Source organism: Phymastichus coffea, unplaced genomic scaffold (genome assembly GCF_024137745.1).
Source record: "Phymastichus coffea isolate CEN01 unplaced genomic scaffold, Cenicafe_Pcof_1.1 PCOF00209, whole genome shotgun sequence".
In the NCBI taxonomy this organism is placed as follows: Eukaryota; Metazoa; Arthropoda; class Insecta; order Hymenoptera; family Eulophidae; genus Phymastichus; species Phymastichus coffea.
In genome coordinates, this window is record NW_026707020.1 from 71,683 (window position 1) to 99,014 (window position 27,332).

General features: G+C 48.1%; 1 protein-coding gene across 3 annotated transcripts; it reads right to left on the bottom strand.

Moving 5' to 3' along the window:
- On the bottom strand, positions 1-27,008 carry LOC131674046 (transcription factor kayak-like). 3 transcript variants are annotated; one of them, XM_058952498.1, is made up of 3 exons: positions 26,526-27,008; positions 2,305-2,853; positions 1-1,957 (listed from the first exon to the last, which is right to left on the bottom strand). In XM_058952498.1, the coding sequence occupies exons 1-3, from the start codon at positions 26,715-26,717 to the stop codon at positions 1,367-1,369; spliced, it is 1,332 nt and encodes a 443-aa protein (XP_058808481.1). In that variant the 5' UTR covers positions 26,718-27,008; the 3' UTR covers positions 1-1,366. The 3 variants fall into 3 exon arrangements, with proteins under 3 accessions (XP_058808481.1, XP_058808482.1, XP_058808483.1); XM_058952499.1 differs by lacking the exon at positions 26,526-27,008 and adding an exon at positions 14,093-14,420; XM_058952500.1 differs by lacking the exon at positions 26,526-27,008 and adding an exon at positions 4,637-4,976.
- Positions 27,009-27,332: the final 324 nt, after the last annotated feature.

The window sequence follows — 27,332 nt, forward strand, 5'->3', positions numbered from 1 at the left end:
TATAATTCCAAGGCCTTTATTGGCTGTTTGAATTAAACAAAATATATTGCATCGTCGATGGCGCCTTACTGTTTCGTTACACAATCATCAATTAATCTCGCAGCCTCGTGCGCACGTCGCGACGCTCGACGACTTCTCCCCTGTGAGTTTTGCTAAAAGTTAAGTTATGTAGAAGAGATAGAGAGAGATTGCTAGCGTAACTATTGAGCGAAGTTATCTTCGACGATACACCTTATTTTTTTTCTTCCTTTCACGTATGTACAAGGGAAATTGTCAAAGCGTCGCGAGATAGTTTTTCGCATATATGTATAAATATATTAATATTGCTCAAGGTCATGCAAAAATTGTCGTACATTATAAAATATATAATCAATGTATATATGTACATATATACACACACATATATATATATATATATATATATACATATATAATCTATGGAGGGATTAAACATTACACAATATCTATCGAGGCACGCAAACACTTTGGCTGCGTTGTTTTTTAATGACAAGAAAAAATCGATAAATCAAAGCCAAAAGAACACGTTACGGACACTATAATGCAATAATTATTGCATAGATATTAATTTCAAGATTTTATCGAAACTTTGTTTTTCGATATTTTTTTTTTACAATTGCACATTAATACACGAAACAAATACTTTGTTTTTTTCACTAAGTTTTAGGGAAAGACGATCCGTTAAGCTATTCGATTGGCTATGCACGAAAAAACGAAAAAACTTATATACTTATATTTTTTTCGCTTACGATTCGCTTACGAACTACAAGTAAATTTTCAGCTAAAAATTGTTTCTCCTTAGTTTCATCTATCATTTCGTCTCTCGCGCTTTCGGTATACTTTAAAAATATAAAAATTCACTTATATCTCAGAAATGACAAAAATCTTACTTGTTATAACTATTTCTCGTTTCAATTCTTTTTCAAAAAATAGTACAATATTCATTACTTTTTTTGTTTCTTTTTCATAAATTTTCTACTTTGTTTATCGTACAAAGATGCTTCATTCGTCTTTCTCTCCACCAAGCGAGAGAATTAAAAAAAAATAAATCTGGCTCTCGCGACGTAGCCTCAAACAAACAAGAAAAAATACAACTCCGAGAAGGCCTTGTTTTGTTCTCTCAAACGCGTATAAAACTGGCCGAGAGAGAAAAGAGAGTCTCGGCGCTCCGCAAAGTACAATACTGAAAAAATTGACATGTTCTCGTATCAAAGCACAACGGAGAGCTCAGGTCCACGGTGCGGTATAAAATTTGTATATGGCTCGATGCTCAAATCAACGCATTGGTGCAGAACGTCTCTGACCGTCAATGTTCGTCGTCGGCGTGATAGCCGACGTGCTCCTGGCGTCACAAACTCACGAGCTTGGGTGGATTGGCATCGGGCGAGCTGAGATCGACGGCGGACACGACAACGTTGTTCCTCTGTTGACTGGAGCACGACGGTATCAATGGCGTGGAAACAGGTGTCAGTCCAGTACCACCTTCCATCAGCGAGTCGAAATTGAATGGTATACCGCTGGACGGCGTCGTGATCGGTACGCCAACCACTTCCGCAGCGGTTTTCATAAAAGCCGGTGTCTCGACGGTCTTGATGTGAAGACTCGATGGCCGTGGTTTCGGTTCGGTGAAGATCGGTAACGTGTTGGGTCGATTGAGTTGCCGTAAACCATTGAGTTGTTCCTCGTTGCTCGGCTGTTGTTTGACGTTGCACGGGATGTCGACGAAGTCCTCCGCTTGGAAATTGTTGTTGTTCGTCGTTGGTGCTAACGCGTGATGCTGTTTGTCGATTACAGGTTTGACGTCGGGAGGCGAGGACGACTGAAGACGACAGACCGCGCGATGTGCTTCGAGCATAAATTCAAGCTCGTCTTTGGCATGCTGTAACTCGGCTATTTCGTTCTGTAAACTTTGTTTTTTCTGCTCCAAGCCCTCGGTTTCCTAAAGCACAAAGAGAAATAGCCAACGTTAGCCACGAGCGTCAAGAACACAGTAAACATATTTCCACGACACTATGTAGGATAATCGTACGTGCCAAGGTTTATTACGTCGAGATCGCACGACTTTACGTCAGGCGAGAGAGAAGAGAAAAAATTACGTGATTAGCCAAGTAAAGTTCAAGCAGTCTCTTGTTATGTACCCGCAGAAGAATGTCGTTCATTATATAATCCCCATTTCGAAGAGCGGGGACCTTCTGCGCGTATCTCAAGCTCCGTTCTCACGTTGGTCTAAGCAAGTCCTTCGGGACATTTTCAAGATCAAAATAAAAATAAAAAAAATGCTGTCACCTCTAGAAGAGAATTGGTGTGATCGAGCCTCCTCTTGCGGCACCTAGCAGCAGCCATCTTATTGCGTTCCCTGCGAATTTGTCGGCGCTCCTCTTCCTCGGGACTCATGCCAACGGTCCTAGTTGGTCTTCTGCCGCCCATGTTGCGTCTCGTCTGTTGCTGCAGTTGGGGCTGTTGCTGTTGATCTTGCTGCTGGTCCTGGTGGTGGTGCTGTTGTTGTTGTTGTTGTTGTTGCTGCTGCTGCTGTTGCTGAACTTGCAACTGCGTCTGCTGCACCTCCACCAACACGTTACTGTGTTGCTGCTGTTGCTGATGCGGTTGGATTTGTGGCTGCTGCTGGAGGTGAATGCTGTTGTTCTGCGTTTGGGCGGGAGTTGGTTGCGATGGCTCGATGATAGGCGGCACGAAACCGGCCTCGCGACTGTGCGAGCCCGACTCGCCGGTCAAGTTCAGGTAGCCCTGCTCGATCGAGCGCAGCGTCGTCGGCGTGAGGGTCGGCGTCGTCCGCGTCGGCACCCCGCTGTGCAGACCGTCCAGCGACGATACCAGCTGAAAATGGCAAGAATAACGCACACGTTAGCTCGACGGCGGTGTAATCAAGACAAAGCATCGTCTCGAACGAGCCAGTGGCAATTTTCTGTAGGCTTGCCGGAGTGCAGCCTCAGCGTCGACGCACGAGTTCGCTGGCGAACAAAACAAAGTGACGCTGGGCCCGCGCACGAGAGCGCGCACCGCCCCCATCCGCCCCCGCCCCGAAAGGTGACGCGCGAATGTCGAAATAAAAATAAAAAAAATCGACTCGGCCTCGCGGGAAAGCTTCGCGCGTATAAATATCGATGATCCGCCGAGCTGCGAGGGAACAGCCGGCGCGATAACGATCGACGCGGATAAAGGGGACGACTCTGGCCCTGGGCGTCATCGTTACTATACGCTCGGACACGACTGCGCGCGTCTGTTCGCCGAGCGGCGGCGGCGGCGGCGGCGAGGAGCGGCCGTTCCAGAACTTTCGGGCGCGCGCGCCAAAGTCAAAAACCTCTGACAAAGAAGCGTGTCTCGAGGCAATGCACTCGGCGAGGATGGGCAGGCGTATCACTGCTAAATTTGCCTCGACTCCTTCTTTCTCGCGCGCGAGCGAGCGAGCGAGCGAGCGTGCGTCAAGGCCAGCGCGCGTCGGCGTTGCAAAGTCGCTCGTTTATGTGGGCTTGCAGGGCCGATTTCGCTCCGCGAGCGGTCGCCTCGCGCGATCGCCCGAGGTGCACGGCTCGACCGAAAATAATGCCCGGCGTGGGCGCGCGGCCTCGAGAACGTACCTGCCGAGATCAAGGAACCGCTGGAGGTACGAAGTAAACGCCCCCTTCGGATACGCGCGAGAGAGAGGGCACATTGCGCCGGTCGAGTGTCATCGCTAAAATTACGCGCGCGCGCTTACGCCCACGCGATACTCGGCGAGAATACGCGCGCGCGGGCCAGATATCAGCAGCCAAAATATACTCACTCGCGTTGCTAAGTCAACACGCGACTCGCGCGCGAGTCGAGAGGCAGCTTTAATTGGACTCGTCGCGAGAGCTGTGTCGTCTCTCTGTTCTCGAGCTGCTCGCGCGCCGCCAACACCTCATTGAAGTGCCATCGAAACGCCCGAATCGAGCAACGCGGAGATACTAGCACAGTAGGCCGACTGTGCGTCGCCCGTTGCTAGACAAAGGTACGGCGGCGGTGGCGGCGGCGGCGGCGACGGGCTCTCTCGCTCTTTGACCGCGAGCTAATCGCGACGGGCGCTCGCGGCGTCGATCAATCGCAATTGCGCGGGCCGCTTATCTCGTGCCGACGCGCAGCAGCGGGGCAGCGCACAGTCGAAACGAAGTGAAAGCTGGGGCGCGAGAAAGAGAGCATTCGGCTCATCGCGTCTGGCCGTTCACCTTGCTCCCGATCGTCGCACGGCGAACGTGAGCGCGAACACGTGCGCGCGTGTCGCGCAAGTTTCGACCGGCACAGCTCTTTTTTTCTCTCGCTCTCTCTCTCTCTCTCTCTCTCTCTCTCTCTATCCTCACAGTAACGCACGTGCGATATGCAATAATACGCGTTCGCGCGAAACATCTATAAATAGGCGCGCTCGCGCGGAGACAAAGGGCGCAGCGCGTATCGCGTCGCGAGAGCGAGAAAGAGGGGTCCCGTCGTTCTCCTCGCTCGCGCGGAAAGTTTTTCTCGCAAAACAATGCTCGTTGCACAACGTTGCACAACCCGAGCGCGGAGAAATTGCTCTCTCCGCGAGAGCACTTCGAAGCTTGGCGCGCTCCGCCGTTTCTGCGATCGATCTCGCCGACTGCTTAAATACCTGCTGATATAGCAGCTCCTGCGCGAGGATGTTCGCGATGTCTATAGAGTCCAAAGTCGTCGCTGCCATTATTTGTTGATTATTTCGATCACTTCAATTGCAAAAAGTTCGATATCTTGTCGTTAATCTTTCGTCTCGGAAGGGGTTGAGGGTTCGTGAGTTTGTTATTCGGTAACGAGATTAATGAAAATTACAAGAGAAAGCAAGAAAGAAAGGCGAAAGATTGTTCGTTCGATTATACGTAGGGTTAGATATTTGGGTTTCGTATGTTCGTCGTTCGTCGTCGGCGCCGGCGACGTCGTCGCGCTTGCGTCCACCGCGGACGCTAGTTTTCAACTGGCTGCTGCCGACGGGCGTCGCGACGACGTCGTCGGTTCGTGTGCGAGTGTGCGCGCGCGCGTTCGCAAGGCACCGAAATAACCCAGCTGAAATTTCGCGCGCGGAGAACTTATTTCTCGCGCCCATTGGCTCGAAGCCTCTTGGGTGCGAGAGGGAGAAGTCCAAGTACTTTTTTTGGGGTGAGCCGGGAGTCGCTGTTTATTTATTCGCCGGGAGTTCCGAGGAGAAGTGACTTTCAAGTGAAAATCTATCAAATGCCAATTAAGAAGCGCGAGCTCAAGAATTTTTTTTTTTTTTTCGTAGCGATTATCATATTCCGAGGAACGATACAATCGCGTCATAAAAGCGTCGGACAATTACGAGAAGCAATCGCTCGGCGGCGAAAGATTGATCGCTCGCGAGGTTATCGAGGTGGGGAGTCGTTAAAATAATCGTTTCTAAATGTTCCGCAGCGTCGAAGCTTGCGCCGCTGGAAAGAAAAAAAAATTGAAACAAGTTAGTCGAGAGCGATTTGTCTGGGTTCGCGCGCGGCGATACGTGTATTTTCGTCCCGCGAGAGGGCTTATCTGACGATTTATCTCCTGACACGCACGCCACTCCTCTGTGTGCCTAAACTCCTCGCGTTCTCTCTCTCTCTCTCTCTCTCTCTCTCTCTCTCTCTCTCTCGCTCTCTCTCGTGAAAAAAAAGAAGCACGCGGACCCCCCTCTCTCGTATCTCTTCTTTCGGTAGCCTCGACACAAAAGAGCCAGCAGACGAGATGCACCCGGAGACAACCTTTACGACTTTGCCATTAGCCGTAATCCTCGGTGGGCCTCCACAATAACAACCGATATACATAATCCCTCCTTCTTTCACGTAAAAAAGGGCCGTAAGGCAGTCCTTGCAATTCGAAAACGTAGATTTGTTCAGCTTGCCTGGTTTCTTTTCACAGCTCGCGAGAAAAATTCTCCATCGCCCGCGTGATGATAGAACACCTGTAAGATTCATCGCGCTTGCGCATTAAGATACAAGCACGCACTCTCTGTCTCTCACCCTCTCCCTCCGCCTCACTCTCTCTCTCTCTCTCTCTCTCTCTCTGTTTGTTTTGATAGATACGTAGAAAAACGAAAGTACGCATGTGTGCGCACTGGCGATACCGTCCATGCGATCGATAGGCAGCTCTCTCGTGTATCACAACATTTCCTGGATGTGGCGGCCTCTGGGCAAGCGACGGTTAATACGTTGTCTCCTCATATTTTTTTCGTACTCGCGCAATATTAATAGCCTTATCTCATCGCGCAAAAATGCACGCGCGTATATAATGGACAACGCTGCGCGCCCGAAGGTATATATTATTGACATTCAAGAGGTGTCGCGCGAGTCTCTCTCTCTCTCTCTCTCTCTCTCTCTCTCTCTCTCTCTCGCTCTCTCTCTTTATTTACGCTTATCTGCTCGACATTCGAGAACTGCGCTCGTACTGGTACTGGTGTAGAAAAAAAATCCGTGCGCTGTAGCGGACACGCTTCGAATGACAAGAAACAGAGAAAGACGAGAGAGAGAGAGAGAGAGAGAGAGAGAGAGAGAGAGAGAGAGAGAGAGAGAGAGAGAGAGAGAGAGGTTGGCTATTTGACATGGCGGTCACGAAAGTGGAACGAAAAGCTGCGCAACCGCGTCGTCGTTAACATCGCGCCACGGATGGAGCTTTCGCGCTCGCGCAAGGATATATGTGTGGAGGAAAAGGAGAGCGAAAGGGAAGCTCTCTCGGACTTTTCATGGCCTTCGCGTATCTAGCTGGAATGCCAGAGAGAGCATAACCGCATTGCAGCAGCCTTGGATGCGCTGCCTCTGCTACTCTTTGTCTCATTTTTTTTCTCTTTCTCGATGTATACACATACACACATACACACACACACACACGCGCGCGCGCGCGCGCGCACAGCACGAAAGGCGAGAAGATTGGAAATTTGGGAGTGTTATAGCGCGAGGAAAGTTTTCGACAGAGACAACGCTGCGCAGTGTAAACAGGATGGGCCGCGCTTCTGCTTATCTGTGGAGTCTCTCTCTCTCTCTTCCTCCCTGCGTAAACTTTACTTTTCCTCGTAAAAAATCGAGAGGCAGCGACAACTCAGTTTGGTTCGCGCGTGACGCAACGCGAGAAAAAAATGAAATAAGCGCAGTGAAAAACACGTGCGACGTGGAGATCGAGACTGAGTGAAAAAGAAAAAAAAAAAGAAAAAAAAAAAGAAAAAACAGTGCATAAGCAACAATAGCGTTATAAAGAATTGAACTCGCGCCTTCGAGCCACAGGCACACGTAGCAAGCAACAAAGAGTAATTGCCACCGTGAGCGCGACGAAGGCCGTCGGACGTCATCTTTGCGTTTTTATTTCTCCTTTTTCATAGCGTGCAGTGTACGATATCCTCTGTTTTTTTCCATCTTTCTCTCTCTCTCTCTTGAATCTTCCTTTTCATGCAAGTACAATACGCTCTGCGCACACGAAGAGGTTAACGTACCGACGAAAAATCACGCACGCGCAACAGGTGTCGTCGTCACTCACCTATGTCTGCCTACTTGCCTATCGAGGATGGCGACCACGGGTACGATAATAACAAACGCACAGATATACGTGTCACGCACACCGACAACATAAAAGAAGCGCGCAGTTATTGAATATGTCTATATGTATATATAGCGAGAACACAGCGCACGACGTCGACACGACGAAACGACCGGCACGCCAGTCGGAGTGACACTGACAGTGGAGCGGCGTATAAGCAGGCGCACGGAGCGAGAATACAGCGGCGCGGCCGCGCTATCACGAAGAACCGCGTGGCCGACCGGAGATTCACGAACATTGCCGAACGTCACGAAACTGCAACGGGGAATTACGCAGGAGCGGACGCTAGTGGATGGGCACCTTCGACGAATGATCTGTCTCTCTCTTTCTCTCTCTCGTTTCTATCTTTTTTCGGCTGCTGCTCGTTGTTTACGCCGATGGATTTCCGCTGATTACCGCGCGGTAATAATTCACGCGTAAGTTTTGGAAAAGTGCGCAAGGTTAAAAATAGAGCATGACGAATGGCTGTCACGCAGATTTGGCGTAATGATTCAATCGACAATCGTTATCGCGATGGATGATAAGTGATCGTCGTTGTCCACGCAGGCGCCAATTTTTCACGCAAAACAGAGAAAAGGCAGACGACATCGCGGTGATAACGGTTTTTTTTATCATGTGCCAGAGTACTAAGAATCGTAGTTTACCGGAAAAGGAGGCGCGTAAAGCTTGTTTTATTATGATAATCTTCGCGTGGCGCTGTCGGTGCGAGCTTCGCGAAATCGAACATTTTCGCTCTTTTGATAGAATTTTAAAAATACCCCGGCGGGTCGCCTCCTTTCTCGGATTGCCTTTGAGAAACCCGGTCCTCGATTTCGTTTCCGGTCCGCGAGATTCCAACGGAAATCGCGCACGCGCGCTTCGCTCTCTTCCCGAGTCCGTGAGTCGAAGAACAGGTAAGAACTCGTCTGAAGAGCCTTCATATCGAAGTACTCGCGTGATCGATAAATCATCCGCGGAACGATGCACGGCAATACAAAGTTTGCTCGTCTTCGGTTAAAAATAAGCAAAGCGCGATCAAAACTCTGCGACCTCGATCGCTACAAGCACAAGACATTCGAAATCGATAAAAGCGTAACAATGACACACGGGCGACTGGCAAAAGCGCAAAAAAGCATTCGATAAAAAAGCTTTGTTTTTCGCGAGCCGTTAGTTTCTCTCTCTCTCTCTCTCTCTCTCTCTCTCTGTCCGTCTCGCTCGCTCTCGAATGCAAAAAGGAGAAAAGAAATTCGTCTTTCTCTCTCATTCGCGATATTTTCCTTCTGGTCAATTCGATTGAACAGGTGTGCGCGCGAATTAGTCGTCGATGATGTTTTGCATTCCCGCGTGGGCAAGATAACGCTCGCATGCGTGTGTACATGGCGATGCAGTAGAGCGAAAGGAAGTTATTTATTCAAAGTGAATATTAGAGGCGAGCCCCGACAGCAACCGCTAATTAAGGTCTCTTTCTTCGTATAGCAAGAGTTTAAGCTGATTGACCAAGATTATTATTACTATAGAGGAACGCCGGCGATGGACGACACGCGTGCACTCTCTTCTTCTCACGATCGATACGACACAGCGAAAGTGTTCCCCCACTCCCTTTGCCGGTATGTCGCTTGCCCTTTACTGAGAGCGGATTACCATATGAATTCGATAAAAAAAATGCTTATTTACCCAGAAACTTTCGCCTGCATGGGAAAATCCCAAATTGTTACACTTTTTCGTCTCGACTAACTGTACTTTCGATATTAGACATTAGACAGCTCCTTTCTTTCGTTCGATTTTGCCAAACGCCGCGACAGGTCCTAACTGGCCTTAAAAAAATAAAAAAAAGAAAAAAAAAGAAAAAAAAAGAAATAAAGAACAAAAAGCCGACTCGCCATTTTTAGCGCACAAAGGGGACAAAGACGGACGGACGAGCTAAATAAAAAAAAGGTGAATGAACGAACATAATGAGGCGATGGTGCCAGCTTGCACGAGAACAAAAAAGAAAACAACTGGTTGATGGGCTTTTCCCAAAGTCACTGCTGCACGGGGCGGCGTTGTTTTGATTGCCGATAATGAGATGCTCGAGGAGGAAATAATCGTGTTTTTACGCCGATTCGGCGACTATCGACTGAAATTAGCAAGCTTTCTGTTAGAAAGCAAATTACGCCTTATCGAGTTTTACGAGAGTGGACTCGATGCTATTGTGACACAAATGAAACAACCAAAAGACAACAACGAATTTGCTTATGAAATAAAAAAAACATCATTCGTTTAGAAACTTTATTCAATTAGACTGCGAGCGAACGTGAAATTTATTTTCCAACAATTTTTAATAGTCGATGCCAAGAATGCAATAGTGCCATCATCGAATTTCCATTTAAATAAGAAGAAAAAGGAGAGACGACCGTTACATTCGGAATAAAATTCAATGATAAACATAAGAACCATCCACCCTCCCACCGTTCTCAAATTTTCCTGTACATTCCAAATACTTACCGCCCCCCCACACACACACATTAAATCTCCTACTCTCCAAAAAAAAAAAAATACTTTCATCTCACGCAAACGTCCTTTCTCACTCGCGCTGCATCGGTGGATATTGAAAAAAAGAGGCAGCCAGGGGAAGAAAGAAAAAGAGAGACGAAAAAAAAAAGATCACACGTTTGGGATCCTAAATCAAACTCGTTCATCTAAAAAAGAAGAAAAAAAAAGAAAGTGTGGCCTCCCGCAAGAAAGTGAGAGAGAGAGAGAGAGAGAGAGGGGTATGTGTAAGTCCGGAGAATTCCTGAGATGTGACGCAGCGGTACAGGCATTTCCGTTCCGTCGCGGTGCGCCTGCACTCTTGGTCCTGAATCCTTAAGGATGACTCACTCGATGAAAATGATTTCGGGAACGCGCGAGGAAAATTCAGGACGAGTTCGTCGAACTCTTTCGGCTTGCGATTAAAGATATTTTCCTTCCTTTTCTTTTTTGCGAGACCATTCGGATGCGGCGCCGCGCGCGCGCATAAAGTCACCCGTTTTACCACGAGACCGTCTACCACTGCTCGCGCGTGTCGGGAGCGTAAAAGGACACGAGGGAAAATTTCCTCTCCATTAACCCGATCGAGAGCTGCCCCTCGGCCTCGATAAAAAGAAGCGTGAGATTTGGTCGAATGCGGGCCTAGTTGTCCCTTTTATTTTCACGCCGTCATCAGCGCCGTCGGCCGAATTTATAGCCGCTGCAACGCGGGGAATTTGACGCGCTTCTGATTGATCGCCCTCCCGCGCGCAGCAGCCTTTTATGTTGTCGCTGCTTCTCCGGGCGAGCGCGGCGCGTGTTGATTTTTGAGAAATTGCCTCGACAGCGCTAACTGGCTTTTAATACGGTGCGACTGCGGCGGGGAGAGAGCTTCGCGGCGAGGGGACCTCGTTGAGACGACGCGTGGAAAAAAGGGGACTTCATCATTCATGGGATCTCGAAATTATGAATGCTAATCGCTGGGATTACAAATGCGCGCTCGGTGCATCAAAAGAAGGCGGCCGTTGGCGTGCAATCGTAAAAGGAACCGATTTTACCGATCCACGCGATTCTCGGTCAAAAGCGAATTGTTAACAAGTTACGTTCACAGCGACGTAAATAATCGATACTAGAAAATCCTTTACGAGCGTCGTACCAGTATTAACGATGTCAATAAGTTCATCAAGCAATTTATATAAACAGACAAAAAAGCAACGACGGCAAAGCGAAAATGGAACTAAAAGAAACATCAAAAACTAATCTCGACACTTATCAACCTGCTCGGAACAAACGCACCTGTTCCGGTGCGACGAAAGAAAAGAAAGAGGCAGAGAGAGAGAGCGAGAGAGTTGTTTCAATTGCATTGCTTCGCAAAAGGGAAGGCACGCGTACGAGTGCGATAACAAGGGGCGTTAATACGGCAACCGAGCTCGCGCCTGCTGGTACCGTTGATTACGCGTGTTTTTCGAGCTGCCGATCGTAACCTCGAGCGGTTGGATTTCGGCGAAGAGGCTCGCAATGCAACGCGTATGTTGCGCGATCGTTAGCCGGAACTAGGGGATCCCGTGCGTGGCACGAAAGTCTCTTTGACGTCCACCGTGACCTCCTTCGAAAAGTACTTATACATAATTAAATACGACGCGCTCGCGCGTCCACGCTGTTATGCAACGCCAAGTTTGAGAAAAGGCTAATCGAGTGGCGCTCGATACAGGCCGCGCGTAGAAAGCATTGAATCAGCGCGTACGCAAATTCTCGCTTCTCGCGCCCGTTTTTCTCGGTACTCGCGTGCTGCTGCCAAGCAAACAACACAATCAACGACCACAGTTCATTCATAAATCGACCGAAGCTGAGTCATTCGAGCACTGTGCTACTACTAGGCGACACTCGAGCGAATCTCTGAGGTAAGCGCCGCGGAAATAAAGCGGCGCACGTCTATGATTTCTTCTTTTCCGGTTTCCGGTTGACGTGGTTTTGCATCTACACTCGCCAAGATGCTGATTAACGCCTCTGCTCGTGGGTATCGGGTTACAGGTGCCACGAGACAGACAGCTGAGAACATATGAGTCAATCTCATTTGTCTAGGCGAATTAATTGCCGTTTCTCTCCCTCTATCGCTCTTTTCTTGGCCGCGCGGTCTCGATGAATTTACACAACTGAGATGTCGTTGCAACGCACACTGTGATTTTCTCACGACTGACAATCGTTTTATCGTTTTATAGTTTTTAAAACTTTGAGAATCAATTAGAAAAGCCATTTTATTTGTTCAATTCTCATACGTTGTTCGAAGCATGTGAATCGCGAAGAAACACGCTTGACATGCAAATTCACTCCCGCGCGAACGAGGGACAAGAGAACAAAATCATACGTGCAAAAATCCATGAGCAATGAGCGAAGCACGATAGACAGCTTGGCCAGCGATAAGTGCACACTTCGAAAACAGTCAAACGATCTGAGATTACTCCGAAAGTGGCAATTAATTATCAATGCCACTACTGCATCGGCGCTGTCACTGATAACGTACATTATACACTGGCGACGAGTAAAGCAGTTATCAAATCATCCGAACGCATCTCTGGCGCTCGCCTCGCAGTTGTCGCAGTGCTCATTGGGAAAACCCAACGCGACGAGAGCGAAGCGACTCATTCATTGATATACAGCTATTGTCACACCTCTCGTTATCACTCGATTCTGAAAAGTGCACGTCTGCCACTTGCGTAATCCGCCGGCACGCGACGCGCGCGAATTTTCCCCGCGAAAATTGTGAATCATATGGAAAGAAACGCAGCGGCCCGCGAGAATTCGCGCTTCTCGCTGCCACGCTTAATTGACGGCTCTCTTAACGAGCGTTAACTCTGCGCTTCCTGCCCGTGCGCAAGATTCAACTTGCGCTTTCTTTTTGCAGCCCGCTTAATTAAGCCTTGCGCCAATGCTTTGCACACCATTGATTGTCAACGACTCGGCGATGGAATTGAGCGCGAGGATCATAGAATAGCTTTGCTTACGAACGTCGATCAAAGATTTTCTTTAACGAGTCATGACAAAATCTACCAAGATTTCTTCGATCAGGTTATTTTTAGTTTGAGCTAATGACGCGCCTAAGAATACAAAAATTAATTCGAATTAATCAGCTTGATTCGCAGCAACGGAGAGGGAACCTCGCGCTCACCCTTAGTCGCCCGCGCATCAGCCGTCGTTGCGTGCACGCCTCTTCGGAGAAAAGTAGCTCGATATTGCATAATTTTTTGTTTCTCCGAATAAGACGAGGAGGCGGCGAAACTTCCGAATGAAAGCGAATAGCTTCCGAGTCATTTAACGAGCGGCGACTAGGTGTCTACACTAAAATCGATACTCCGTTAGACGACTCGTTTAAAAATAAACTTCTCCCTCTGCTCCGACGCATCGAGAGACAATTAGAGATAAAAAAAAGCGCGGATTTTTCTTTCGGAAAAATGCGCTCGTGACATTTCGCTGCATTCTATCCATTGACGTAAAACGATATTTCCTTTTTTTCAAGCACGTGTAAATGAAACAAAAAGAAACGGAAGAGTGATATCGACGTTCAGTGAGTGTAGCTAGCAGAAGAGTAGTGACAAGTTGAGCAGCAACAACACCTGCACAGACGCTAACGATGATCGAAGAAAGGATATTACCGACGCTGGCGGACAAAGGAATGCACAGAAGTTTTAAGCGACGGACATCTCAATTTCAAATGAGCTTATTGTTTGCTGGCTTTTCCCGTCATTCACGATAATCACATTTCTTTTTTCTATGAAACTTGAAAGAAAAAGAAAAGAATTGAACCTATTGATATAATCGGCTTTAGCTCTACCTGCTCTTTACGGTAATCTCGGTATTTTGCTGTGACAGCATGAAGCGGCACTGACAGAGATTCCGACGCATATCGGCGAGGCTTAGATTTTACGCGGTGGGCCAAGTTCGACATGATAATGAGACGAGGCGCTTGCGAGACTTATCAAAAAAATTCCCTCGCTTGCGCTGTTTCGTCGTGCACGCGCGAACTTGAGAGGACAAAAATCGAAAAATCGATACTCACTAGATTCTTTTCGTCGGCCGAATCCCAGAAATCGATGTTCATATTCATCTCCGCGGGTGGATACATGGAGTACATGTTACCGTAGTAATTCGTGTGCTCGTCAATAAAACTTTCGTACATAAAACCCGCGCTCGGCACAAGCTGCGACATCTGTGAGCCGGTTTAACCCCTTCTTGCAAAAAATCTTTCGAAAAACTAATCACAAGCGCGAGAGGCAGTTTCACCACAGACGAAACAAGAAAAAAACTGTGATCCACTAGCGCGATACAGTGGTAGTCCGGCCGCACATTTGAAGCTGACAGAGTGAGAACGCACAAGCGAAGGTTCAGGCATTGACTGGCTCGCGCAACGTGACTGGCCGAAAGCTATATAGTTAGGAGAGCCGACGGCGCGCGCGACTGCTCACCCCCACTACTCTTCTCTGACACGCTACGGCAACCACTGCCGTGCCGCGAGAACCATTCGCAACTGTCGTACAATCCTGTGACGTCACGACGAGCGCCCGTCTCGGCTTTGCCCCTTCCCCTATCGGTTCTCGTTAACTCGCCGCTACTCGTCATATCCTCGATCATTGGGAGATTCGTCGTGCGCCAGGACACTCGTTCGATTCCACCGATGCAATTTCGCAGATGGACTTTTTAACGCCTCCGATACCTACTCCGCTTAACTTGGCCGCACCACCAACAGCTGTGGGTGTAATTAATTGCGTCTCGCTTTTATGATGGAACTTTTAAACTTTTATTTTTTCCAGACGTTCTTTATTGCTCGATTAATACAATCTTCAATTGGCGCAATGCGACTCGACGCGTCCCTCTCGCTCGAGACATCGGACGATCAAAATTTCGATGAAATTTAATTCACGGTAACGATGCCTTCCAATTGAATGTTCGACATTCAATTCTCTGCGGTCAACTTACCTCCGGAATGTATTTGTTTTTCCGAGTGGAAAATTATGATTTTTTGACACAACCGACAATAACGCTAGAGTATGTCATTAAAAAATAACGAACCATTAAGCATGGTAATTGTAATGACAGCTAAACGACTTTCCGGCGAACAGAACTCCAAATTTAGAAAGGAGGTAAAATTTTCCAACATACGATCTGGGCTTCCTTCCTTCCGTTCAACGATATAGTGCCTTTTTGTCGCCTGGTCATACTTATTCAATGTAATTCGGTGAGCAGGAAGACGTAGAAAAGACGTCCTAGTAACCATATAGATTATTCATTGGTGGGAATTCCGTGCGGAAAGAGCCGGTGCTTGCCGCTCTGTTTTGGATGTGCAAACTAGTGATCGTATAAGCCGATAGGCGTATTGATCGAAAAGTAGCCGATATTAGCGGATCGTCGCTCCGATGGTTCAGACGCGCTTTTCATTTCTACTACTTATTTTCATGAAGTACGTGAAAATAAGGTCAAACTGCCGATTGTTTTACGCGTTTCTGGGGAAACGCGCGTAACTACCTAGTCCACGCACGACATCAACAGAGGTGGATTTTTTGTACATTCGTGCTAATCAAATATTCGGCGGATTACTAAAACTCCTAGCGTTACGTTAGATCTTTTCTTCTTCAAAACTCGTCATCGCCGTCCTCGTTTTAAAAATCCGTTTCAATTATTTCTGAAAAACAATTACGTATTTATCAATTTACTTTTCGAGTGCTCGGTTTGAAGAATTTCCAAGATTGTGCGACTCTGAAAGATACGTTACTTTTCATTGGAATAAACGTATTATTAAACGAGATGGACAGCATAATTTAATGCATACACCCTCAAAATCAATAAGCCGTCAATTTTCACAAAGCGAGGTTGATTATGTTTCCCAATGCGAAACAAGACACTTATTGAGTCAACGAGTCGATAAATATTAATCGTTCGTTAAGTCAACAATTCTGAAAAACCCGAATGGTCAAACGGCCAAAAATTATCACGCGCGCGCGCAAGGTGTCGAGCGTGCCTGCCAGCTGATTCGTCGCGGTCTATTTTCGTCGTCCGAGAAACTCCCTCGAGAGAGCGAGAAAGCTTCTGTTCCGTCGTCGCGTGCGACGAACTCGTAGGCGCGCGCCCGATCTCACAGTTCGCGAAAAGAGCGCTTCGGAGTGCGAAGCTTTCGTCGAGAGTGCGCTTGAATTCGTTTGAAATGGAAAACATACGAACGCGATTCTCGATTCAGAGAACTCCCAGCGACAAAAAAATAAGAGATAAAAAAAAGGTTGTGTTCATTTAAAAATACTTGACCGAGCACAGTGACGATTATTTTCCTGCGTAAACAAAACGCATCGGCGTGCATCGATCGATCGAGCAAAATATTTAGTATGAGAGAAAAATGCGCGGTGCAAGGATCGTCTTCCACAACATCAAAGCAGATCCGATCGCCGCATCCACGCGCGATGATTTGCGACTTGAATTAATCGAAAGATCGCCTATCGGATAAAGCTCGCGCGCGTGCACAGTTGCCAAGGGAATGCCCAAGGTAATGATACGCTCGCATAATTCAGATACAATGTTTTTTCTTTACGCGAGGAGAAAGTGGATCGATTAGCCGGTAAAGCAAGATTATTGCGTACTTATGAGTGCGTCGTTGGGAATTTCCGAAAATCGTGGAAAAAAAATGGTGGCACTCTCTCGCTCTTTCCGCGAGATACGCGGCAATCGTTTATCGTTTCCTTGTATTGTTATTATTGCGCTTTCCTCGTGCCTCCGTGCATAGTCTTTTGTACGTCGCATCACGTATTTTTAGAAACAAGAGATCCTCTCGACTCTGTTTTTTAACAAAGATACTTTCAATGAATGTAGCTTGCAGTCACGCGCTGCTATCGTGAAAAACGAGAAGAAAAAAAAAGCACCGTGTATCGTCCCACTGTGGAATCACCGAGAGAGCAACTCACGGAAATGTTTGAAAAAAAAGCCATGCTAGTCAAGGTTGCTCTAATAGGGAACAAGGAACGGTACGCGTTGCCTTTTGCCTCGGATAAAGCATTATTTCCAGGAAAGTATAAGCCATTAGCCCTGCAAACAATCATCGCAAAGATTAAGATTTTAGCCGGCGAAAGAGAAATGAGACAAGGTCGGGAGAGAAAAAGAGCGGCCCTGATTTACGGCCTTGCGTTGACGGGCGAAGTTGAGTGCGCATGCGTGAGACCAGACCCTTAATACCGCTTATGTGACCTATACCTTCCTGCTGCGACTTTGTGGTATGGTGAATGCCAGCAAGGGGGCGATGCTGTCGGTCACTTCTTGTAGCTGGGAAATTTGTTTGCACCAAGTTTGGCAGCTTGTTTATTGACGTTCAGGGAAGATTTAAATGGATCGAGCATTGTGTTAGCTTATCAAAGCATTTAAACGCTCTTGGAAACCAACAGATTTTTATAATTATTTTAGAGGATTATTTACGATGTTTGTCAAGAGGATGCTGAGCATGGCGAACGTCTTTATCTAAATTGAGATCTTAATCTTCATGTTTGCCCGGAACGCTACTTGTACAGACTTTCATTATTCTCATCGCGCGGAAATCAAATTCAACATATCGAATCTTTCAATTAAAACTTTTCAAGAATTTATTCCAAGCCATGATATACAAAATGGTAACTCGCGATAAAAATCAATCAAACGCTCGTTAATTTTTCGCTGTTAGAAAATGAAACTGTAATAGATCTATTTACAAAGAGAGATAATCCCTGTCGCGCATCGAGATCGTTGCCAAAAGAGAGCGAGAACGTTGTGACTCAAAAGGAAAACCACAAAGTGAACTGGGCGCGCACTCGAAATAAAAGTCGCCGCGGCAACGAATTTTCGCGTTGCGCGTCGCAGACCCAATGGAGGCCAGGCCGTTCGCGTGTTATATAAAATGCAAAAGAAGACGAAGGCCCCTGGCGTCGAGGACCTTTCGAGCAGCGAGGACACGGGGTCAATCGAGTGTTTGTGGGCGGTAGAAGACGCGTCGTGCATTATTAAGCGAGAAGATTTCGCGCGTTGGGCCTTGTTTCTCTCTCTCGAATGCGGCGGTGCCCGCGTTCGAATGACAATGGCCGGATTCGTGAAATGCTTTTAATTAATGCCGATTGTCGGGATGATAATGAGATGGGAACGAATGGTGAAAGCGCGCGTATGGCCGCTCTGCGGTTAGAATCAAAGGGGTCACTTTGGCTTTTATTTTCTTTATTTCGCGAATCGTCGACGAATCGCGAATTCGCATGCTTTTCTTAATAAATCGCGGCACGAGTGATTTTAATAAAAAATCAAAATTGGTTTCGATCAATCGAAGCCGAAAGTACATTAAGTACCAAAGTTATTTGTAAATCATCGAAAAAATTGTTTTAAACGTATTCCAAGAGATCGCTGATCAACTTTGTAAGCGGTAAAATTTATGGTTCGGTCAACATTTAAGGGAGATCGGGTCATAAGCTATTGGTAGGAGGATCATTATCCTTTTTATATTTGTCAACTGTCCCGTAGAATGATGATTATTGATGGCAGAGGTGCACTAAAATGATACTCCCAAGAGTTTGCTTAAAGTTAACCTGTCAATATTTTTTACGGGAATATTTCGGGCTTCATAAAATTGTTATGGATTTGCTAATAAACTGTGACAATCGAAAGACTACATAAAATCAGCGCGACCTAAACTTTGGATTCTATTGAAAATGATTTAGGGTGTATAGAGCAGTGTAGAGAGAGAGCGATGGGAAAGCCAAAAGCAAGATACGATGACGACGGGAGTGGGGATCCGCCCCCGAATTCGCAACAGCAGGCCTCTGGCCCTTAGCGTCAGTCCGAAGGGAGCCCGGCTGAGTGACGACTCAGCAAGTCCCTTAGCTTTGTGTTTGCGTGCGCCTATGACTAGACTTCAGATCTGGCCAGTACACATTTGTATTAATAAGAATTTGATAGCCGTTAGCCAGACTATCCAAATCCCAGAATTAATTAATCGTTTGTTCGTCAAGAGCGCGAATTTCCACGAAAGGCCCGCAGCGATCCACGGATCAAGCCGACAATTAATAAGCCACTTATCATTAATAACAATAAAAGCACTGGCGGCTTGATTGATGAAAGTATCCGAAAGCCGTGCACACGGCTAGGCAGCAGTCGTCGCTTGCGCCGACAAAAGGGGGAGTTTTGTCGAAGCTTACGGAGGCGGAAATGTCGCCGGATTACGCGAGGCGAAACGAAAGGAAAGCAGCACGCGCCGACTACGCTACAATGCTTTGATCGCATCTCGCTCCCTATTCTTCCTCTGTCTCCTATCTGTCTCCCTTGCAACGCGGCGAAGGGCGACGCGCGAATCGAGCCGAAGAGTGCGCGACGAATTCTAACGGCACGGCTTCATTTCCTCCGGCGCTGAATATTCAAGAGGATCGAGCGCCGATGACCGTGTCGAAGCGCCACTTGTTTTCGAGTGTCGATCGCGATGTCGCCGCCGACAGCTGACCCACTAGTCATCGAACGGGGCTCGCGCGCTCCGGATTTATCGATGCTCATCGAGCAGCACCGGTCGAGTTTCGGCTCTTCCCGAAAGCTCCGAGCGTCGCTCGGGTGCGCGCCGCCGCCGCTCACCTCCGCTCACCTCCGGCTCGCGTTTTTCCTTTCTTTCTCTCGCGGCCGTCCCGTGCGTCGTTCCACGGCTATCGCGCGCTCGTGCGCCTCGCACGTGTCGACACCGCGTCGTCTCATTCCGCGGAAAACGCGCGCGCACGGCTCGTTCGCGATGATCGGGCCGGTAATCGCGCTCGCCACGGGTAAAACGAGCGCATGCTTGCTAAGGCAAATAATTTCTATTTTTAGCGGCGAGTCGCGCTTATTTTTTTATCTCTCCTTGGCGAGCACTGCTCTGTCGGTTTTGGGAAAACGAAGCGCTTTTCGGGAGACGGAACGAAGCTCCGAACCGTCGAGGCGAGCTTCGACGCTCGCTTCTCGTTCGGTTCCCCGAAAAATCGGAGCTGCCGTCGAAGCTTCGACCGCGTGAAAAGCAGGTTACCGAACGGCCGCTCGCAAGCTACAGCGAGCGAAAGGCAATAAATCCGAAAAAGGAGCATTCGACTCGCGGACAGATAAAGAGGCAGAGCAGCTCGTCGCGCGCACAATGGCAGCGAGATAATCCCCCGTCTTGGCTGCGACGCGGGAGCGAGCCAGATAAGGCTCGTCCATTAGGTGGAGAGCGCTAGACGGCGAGCCCGTCCCCCGAAAGGCGCGTTTACGAGCCGTCGCGGCAGTCCAAGGGCGAATTTTAACGACGCCTCCGCCCCCGCCACGAGCGGAGCCGCGCGTGTGCTTTCGCTCGCGATTTCCGGATCGCAGCCGGCGCTTTCTCTCTCTCCCTCCGAAAAATCGATAACCGCGGGGGTGGACTGCGCGCCGCTCGCTCCGCAGCTGCTGAATTTATTAAAAGCGCGCGGATATAACATTCCCAGCGCTTTCTTCTCTCTCTCCGCCGAGGAATGACAGGCTTCTTTTCTTTTGCGACACGTTCGGAACAATCTTATCTGCCTTTGTCGCGCTTCTATTTGCGAGGAAAAAACCGTGCGTCTCTCTCTCTCTCTCTCTCTCTCTCTCTCTCTCTCTCTCTCTCTCTCTCTCTCTCTCTCTCACTCTTTGTCGAGAGAAATAACACACAACTGGCTTGGACGAGCGCCAAGTGTAAGGCGCACGCCAAGGAAAAGGCTGAAAAAAAGAAGAATTTTCGCGCGGTGATCAAATGACTACTGCGCTTATCTTCTCGCCTTTCTGTGCTCTTATCGTCGTGCACAATTACAAGCGCGGAGTCCTTGCGCCAGCACAGGATGTTTACTCTAGTTTCCTGTCGCGCGCGGCTTTGTCAATAACGCGAAATTTCGCCGCTCCGATTCGAATTAATGAAGCTGTCGTCGCGAGCATTCTCGAGTAGTCGTCGGCGGATCTTCCGGGAAATGAAAGGAGCGGGGGCGGAAAGCCGTTTTGACGATTCGAATGGAACGCAATTCGGGATTCTTTTCGTCGCGAGAACACACGTCAGTTGCGTTTTTCTCCCTTCGAGCAAGAAAAAATATATATCAATAATATGCAAATTCGCTACTTCGCGCACGCGTCCAACACTCGACTTATTCCCTCTTCCGGCGCTGCGGCTATGAACTGCATATATTCAGCATTAGGCCAAGTCTTGTGACACACGCAGTAACATTGCTTATCGCGGTAATCGATCCCTTTTACCTTCGCGTTTCCGTCTGGCTTACCGCGCAGACGCATTTGCATCTTATCGGTGATACGGGAACGCCCTCTTACGCGAACGTCAAATAAAGATAATTAGAGCGATGGAGTAAAAAAGGGTCGTAGGTATAGCGCACGGCAGCTGGCGCGTTCCAAATTAATGCCTCTCTCTCTCTCTCTCTCTCTCTCTCTCTCTCTCTGTCCAAGATCTATATTTATAATGCGCACGTGCACACGGGCGCGCGGACATACGTAGAGGCAGTGCGATTATTTTTGTGAAATAGCATGGAATAATTGGATCTCTTTCTTTTTTGGCGACGGGATTATTACACGAACGCGCTGAACGCAGCGTTATTAATGCTTGTGAGAATGGCTTTCTTACGTAGAGGGTCACACATGACGTAAATATAAAGCTTGAGATAAAAATCGGAGACTGTCTTACAAGGAATTGATGCTTTTTCAGGTTAACATAGGGCCAGTTACTGAAAAGCCTCGGTAATTTTCGACGTATACGTATGGCGGAGGGGGGGGGGGTCTTTCGCAATACTTTGAACCAAACTGACAAGTGCCTTTGTTAAAAATGTGAGAAGCAATCAATCTCTATTGTGAAACAGATAGGTGGATAGATGTGGAAAATTCGATTGAAAAAAACTAAAATTCCGAAAATTCTTAAAATCTAGATACTTGTGTTGCAAATGTAATTAGTAGGGAAAACAACCATCAATTACACAAGCACAGCTTTGACTCGAAACAGCTGTTATTATTGATTAAAATGAATCAATATAGTAGATTAAATACCTCGTGGTCTACTAACGCTCATAAAATGTGAAATGCTATAGGTTTGAAAAAAGACCGAAAAATGTATGAGAATCTCCGTTGAAACTCGGAAAAATCGAAAAGTAAGTCCTAAAAAAATGTTTTTAAAACTGTTCGTGATATTTTTGAGTAAATAGCCCGTCGATTCCGGTTACGAAATAAAGGAATTCGTTGGCTACGATATTTTGCAAAACAGATAGCATTACGAAGAGAGCGAAAATGTAAGCGATAACGGTGTTTTGTCAACTATTAGAAATATAATGATAGACAGCTTAGAAAATGTGCGATAGCAAAATGGAGCTGTCGAAAGATTATTTTAATCTCCTTCCGCAGGAATGTATAACATTGTACAAGCGTCAACGGGGATTCGTTGATTTTTTTCATAGATTATCTGTTCTCTCTGAGCTGGTTATTTAAATAATATTCCGACTGGTGGTTGAGCTATGAACATAGTCTTTTGCGCACGTAAAGCAAAACGAAGACGATTGTAATTTTGATCGCGTCACCTCTGTTTTCAAAACTATCGTCTCGCGCCGGAACTACGATCCACTCGTTGGTCAACCTAATTCCATAATCCCTCCTGTGCACTTTAACCGCAATAACGCACGTAGCGTGTATCTCGAAAAAGGAGCGATCGCTGCTTGGCTCAGAAGCAGGCACGAAAGTCTGGTTTTTAAAGGCCAGCTGTCGTCGCGAAAAACGCCAGATCAATAACCGGCAGAACGGACCCTCCACTCGCCCCTCGTATGTGGCACATGGGGGCTGCGCGGAAAGGAAACTCAACCCCTCGTACAGTCAAGTAAATAACTTTGCCCGCATCCACGAGAGCGAGAGAGTTGCTCTTTTTTTTTTCTTTTCTCCTCGTTCGAGGGAGACACACCGCTGGGAGCTTGATTGGGCTTGATTTATCTCGCGCTCGGCGAGATTGAGATTGCCGTGTTACGGGGTGCTTTACTGCCGCGCTGACGGCTCTTTTTTCTCTCCCGGCTAGATGCTAATGGGTTTATTGGGCTCTCTCTCCGCCGCGCTCTCGCTCTTCGGATAATTGCCTCCGCTCCGGCCGCCACGGGCTTTTCGGATGCGCGACCGAGACATTATCTTTGATGAGCTTTCTCGTCGCCACTGTGGACGTCCTTGAAAGGCTTTCGTTTTCTAATTGGGTACCGCTAGCAGGCTGCCTTTGGCTCGATTGTAACCACATTCGCGCTCCCTGCACCCGTTGCGCAACCGAACGGACAAATGTTGCGATGCCTACGTCGGCGAAAAGTCCTCCGAACGAAAATAAAACTTTCTCGTTGTATTTTTTGTTTTATCAGCCCGAGATGAAGCGATAAAATATCCTACTCTCGTCTCTCTCTCCCCGGAAAAGTTCTTAAGAGATTTGATGTCGGCGGGGTTTCGTATACAGTGCTTGCGTCCGAGGAGCTTCGTGGCTCAGACGCGTATCGCGCAGAAGGGAGAAATTGTGGGTGTTCTCGAATTCGGCGGAGCGAGGAGGGTGCGCGAGGCAGATTTTCGGATATTAAATGCTATCTATCGATCAAGTCGCCATGGTTACTCCTCCTAACGTCTATATATTCTAGCCAAAGTGTATACCTTAGCCGCAGTAATCGCCACATTAACGCACGAAAGTAAAACCCCGCACGAGCAGTTCGGCCGTTCTACTTGGGCGTCGGTTTGGGGGGGGGGGGGGGGGGGAGGGTTTTAGGATATCAGTTTCACTCGTTGCGTTTACGGACAAAACACGTCTCAAAATTGTTCTCGTAAAACTCCAATGTTATTATCCAGAACCTCGTTCGACTCGACTACGGGGAAAACGCCCGACGACAGAGCTCGAAATCACTGCGAGCACTCGAAAAGACAAAAATTGTTTACTCGACGAGCGGTCACGTTTCGAACGTTGTGCGTTCGCTTCGACACACCCGCATCGAACACATTCGAAGATTTTGGAATTTACGAGCTGCTTTCCCTTATCGAATCCGCCGCTTGCTCCTATTACAAGTTTTATGGTATTCCCGTCGGCGCGAGAAAGCCGCGCGTACGTCCAAGTCCCTAATAAACGCACGCGCCCATGTAGACGAAAGTGCACGTGGCGGCACGGCCCCTTAAACGGCGAACGCGCGATTACGCGACAAAGCGCGCGGATCTCGTTTACAATCGAGGAAAGTGCGCGCCGGCCGCGACTCCATTGTCGTTCGGAATACATTTGGATTGTTCGCTCGTTCGGCTGCAGCCTCGCGGAAGTGCGCGTTGCGCAAGCTCGCGGAAAATCGCGCGCAATCGAGAAGGCGAAATGGCGCGCGATAAATAAGCCCGATCGCGATTTCGCTTCGCAGCCGGCGCAAATGATGAAGCGCGAGTATACGGTTACGTACTAATTCGCGAGGTAGCGCGCAACGCGAGACTGCCATAAGGGGCAACGAGATTTAATCGCTCGTGCTCCCCCCCCCCCCCCCTCCTTCTCCACTCGATCTTTCGAAAAACAAAAATCAAGGCGCGTAAATCACTGCAAATTATCAGCTGCGACGCCCTCCCCGAAAAAGGCGACCCTCCCGTGCTCGACAAACAAGTGGTCCACTACCATACACGGTAGTAACGCAGTTGTCTCGCCAGAGATCTTATCGTCGGAATTTCGCGCGCGAGGAGCCATCGTAACTCGCAGCGAGCTTGAAACTTTGCCGTGGTCGCGCGAGCGCCCGTAAGTGGGAAGAAGTTCGGGGTCAAGCTCGCGAGCAAGCGAAGTGGCATCGATGACGCGCCGGTAATTTTAGCCGCTACGCGCGTAACTCCCTCCAACGCGATTACGCGATTATTTTTAGTAGGCAAGTGGCCGCTATAGACTGCCTCGCTACACTTGGATTGCCTCGCTCTTTTCTTCAAAATCCACGAGTCGCTATCATGCTCTTCCGTTTCATTAGTTTATTTATTTATTTACTTTCTTGTGCTTTCTAAAATACATTTTTTTTTTCGATAGAAATATTTTTTCGCCGCCTCAGCATTGGCTAGCTGTCGTGAAAACGAAATCGTTTTGTAAAAATAACGCGACCAAGTAATTAATGCGACGTCTTTGACTGTTCAATAATCAAATAATCGTTTCTTTACTCGGCGAGTTGATTGGCTGATACTTCGTTTGTTTTAATTTTCTTTCAGGTTCAAGATGAAAGCACGTCATTTTCGTAATAACGAGACCGACGACTAGAAGAATACCGGTAGCGAAAAAGAAGCGTTAATAAGTGTCATAAAAGACCAGCACAAGTTGCAACAATGAAATAACTCGTCGTCGCTCCGGCCGAGTAATCGTATCAAGTGACACGAGAGAAGAAGCCACTCCGTAGTCATCCTTGGCGAATAAAATTTAAAAAAATTAAAAAACGACGCATTGCCGGAACAGCAGTCAGCGGCAATTACCAGCAAAGGAGCGCGCGCGCGTGACCAACGAAAAATGCACTCTTATCTCCTCGCTCACGTAACCCTGTTATTTTTTTTTTCTTTTTTCGAGCAGAACACCGTCGAAAAAGAAGCCAGTGTTTACTAACAAGACGAGAAGATCGCTCGAAACTTCAATTGAGCTAATTATTATAATTGTTTCGCGCTGGGCATAGACGCGCGCGTGTGATTTTCTTTCGATGCACCGCTTTAATCCTTCCGGAAGCGCGCAATCAGGACCGATATTCCGGCCTCCGTTCAATTTACCTACTTTGCTTGCGCAACGCTATCGCGAAAGGTCCGCATTTTCTCGCCGAGAAAAATCGCAATACGTCGCTCGCGCGCAAACAATCGCGACTCTCGATCCTCGCGTTATCAGCCGCGATTGGAGATTGCTTTGCGTTACTGCTGCCGAGCATCGGCGATACACACAGCGGCATTCTCGCTTTATAAATTGCCTGGCGCTGCTCGATGCAAATATGCACGTAGCCCCTTCTACGCTCGCGAGCGAGAGAAAGAGAGAGAGCCGTAAAGGTGAGGTTCTGGCTGGCGACTTTCGTCATCGGCGCACACACGCGGATGCGCATTTTTTCTCTCCCTCCCGCGCGAAACTACCGTACAAGGATACCGCCGACTCGTAATACTATCGTCGCTTTGCGTAGAAAGGGATTGCAATTCATTGCCGAGGTTAATTGTATGGTACGCGTGTAGAGCGGCATGACGCAACACGTAAGCATCTGATTTTTACCAATCATCCTGCTTTCGGGTTTCGTTATTACGTTCTCGCCCAAAGATCTACTTGCACTCTTGACGAACGTTCACTTTATCAATTACTGCATCGAGATGCACGTACACTCATGCCAACGCGCACATACTGCATACGCACACGCACATATCGCGTATCTCTCTTAAGCACAGGCGCGCGCGCACACACACACGCATACACTCGCTAAAGTCTCGCGAAAAAAACATCGAGTACAGCACAAAGCTTGTGAGTAAATTTTTGTACTTACACTTCCGGAGGGTGTGTAGGAGTTGATGGAAGCCAGGAAATCATGACTGATTCTAGAGCTATGGGAGCTCGCTGCGCTGTCGCTGGAGACACTGCTCGGGCTGTCGTACATGTTGTCCTGGACATCAAGCTTCATTGTCTCCTCATTAGCCTCGAGGGAACTCTCTTCCTCCAGCCTCCTCTCCTGCACCATCCACCTCCTTTTGGCAACCAGCTTGGCGACTTGTTTCCACTCTTCTCACATAAACAATGAACTTCTCTCCCTGACAACCACTACCTGTTGTGCGCGAGTTCACGTAGAGGTTATGGTTTAATGCAGCACAACGTTCTTTTTTCTCTTGCGAGGCGAATATCCAACCGAATTAAGTGCACGCGTATCACGTAGATATTGCACGCAACAAAAACGAGGTGCAAGCAAGATATGCAGGTGCGAGCGAGATAGCAGGGAGAGGAGAGGAGCTGCTCGTTTCTCGAAAAGCGCGTTAAAACTGCGCCGACGATGAGTCACGCTACGGGGGAATACCTCCAGGCAGCAACTATCTCGCTCGCGCAGCCGGATTTCACGTTCGCCTCGGCCACCGAGAAAGACGAAGACGGACGACCAAAGTGAATGGGAGAGAGAGAGAGAGAGAGAGAGACAGAGAGAGAGAGAGAGTATCGAGCGAAAGTTTGCGCTTGTGCGCGCGATGATGTCACGAGCTATATTAGATGTGTGGCGAGAGCTCGAGCCAATCGCTGACCACGTGGTGAAAGAACCGGCGAATGAGGGTGCGACGCTGAAACGCGCGAGAGTTTGAATGCTCGTTCG

Bases quoted from the DNA above. Each gene is read 5' to 3' on its own strand.
- LOC131674046 (XM_058952498.1), bottom strand. From the start codon at position 26,717: ATGGTGCAGGAGAGGAGGCTGGAGGAAGAGAGTTCCCTCGAGGCTAAT. The intron at 2,854-26,525 runs GTAAGTACAAAA...TGCCATTTTCAG, and splicing joins CCTACACACCCTCCGGAAGT to CTGGTATCGTCGCTGGACGG. The intron at 1,958-2,304 runs GTGACAGCATTT...TTTGTGCTTTAG, and splicing joins ACACCAATTCTCTTCTAGAG to GAAACCGAGGGCTTGGAGCA.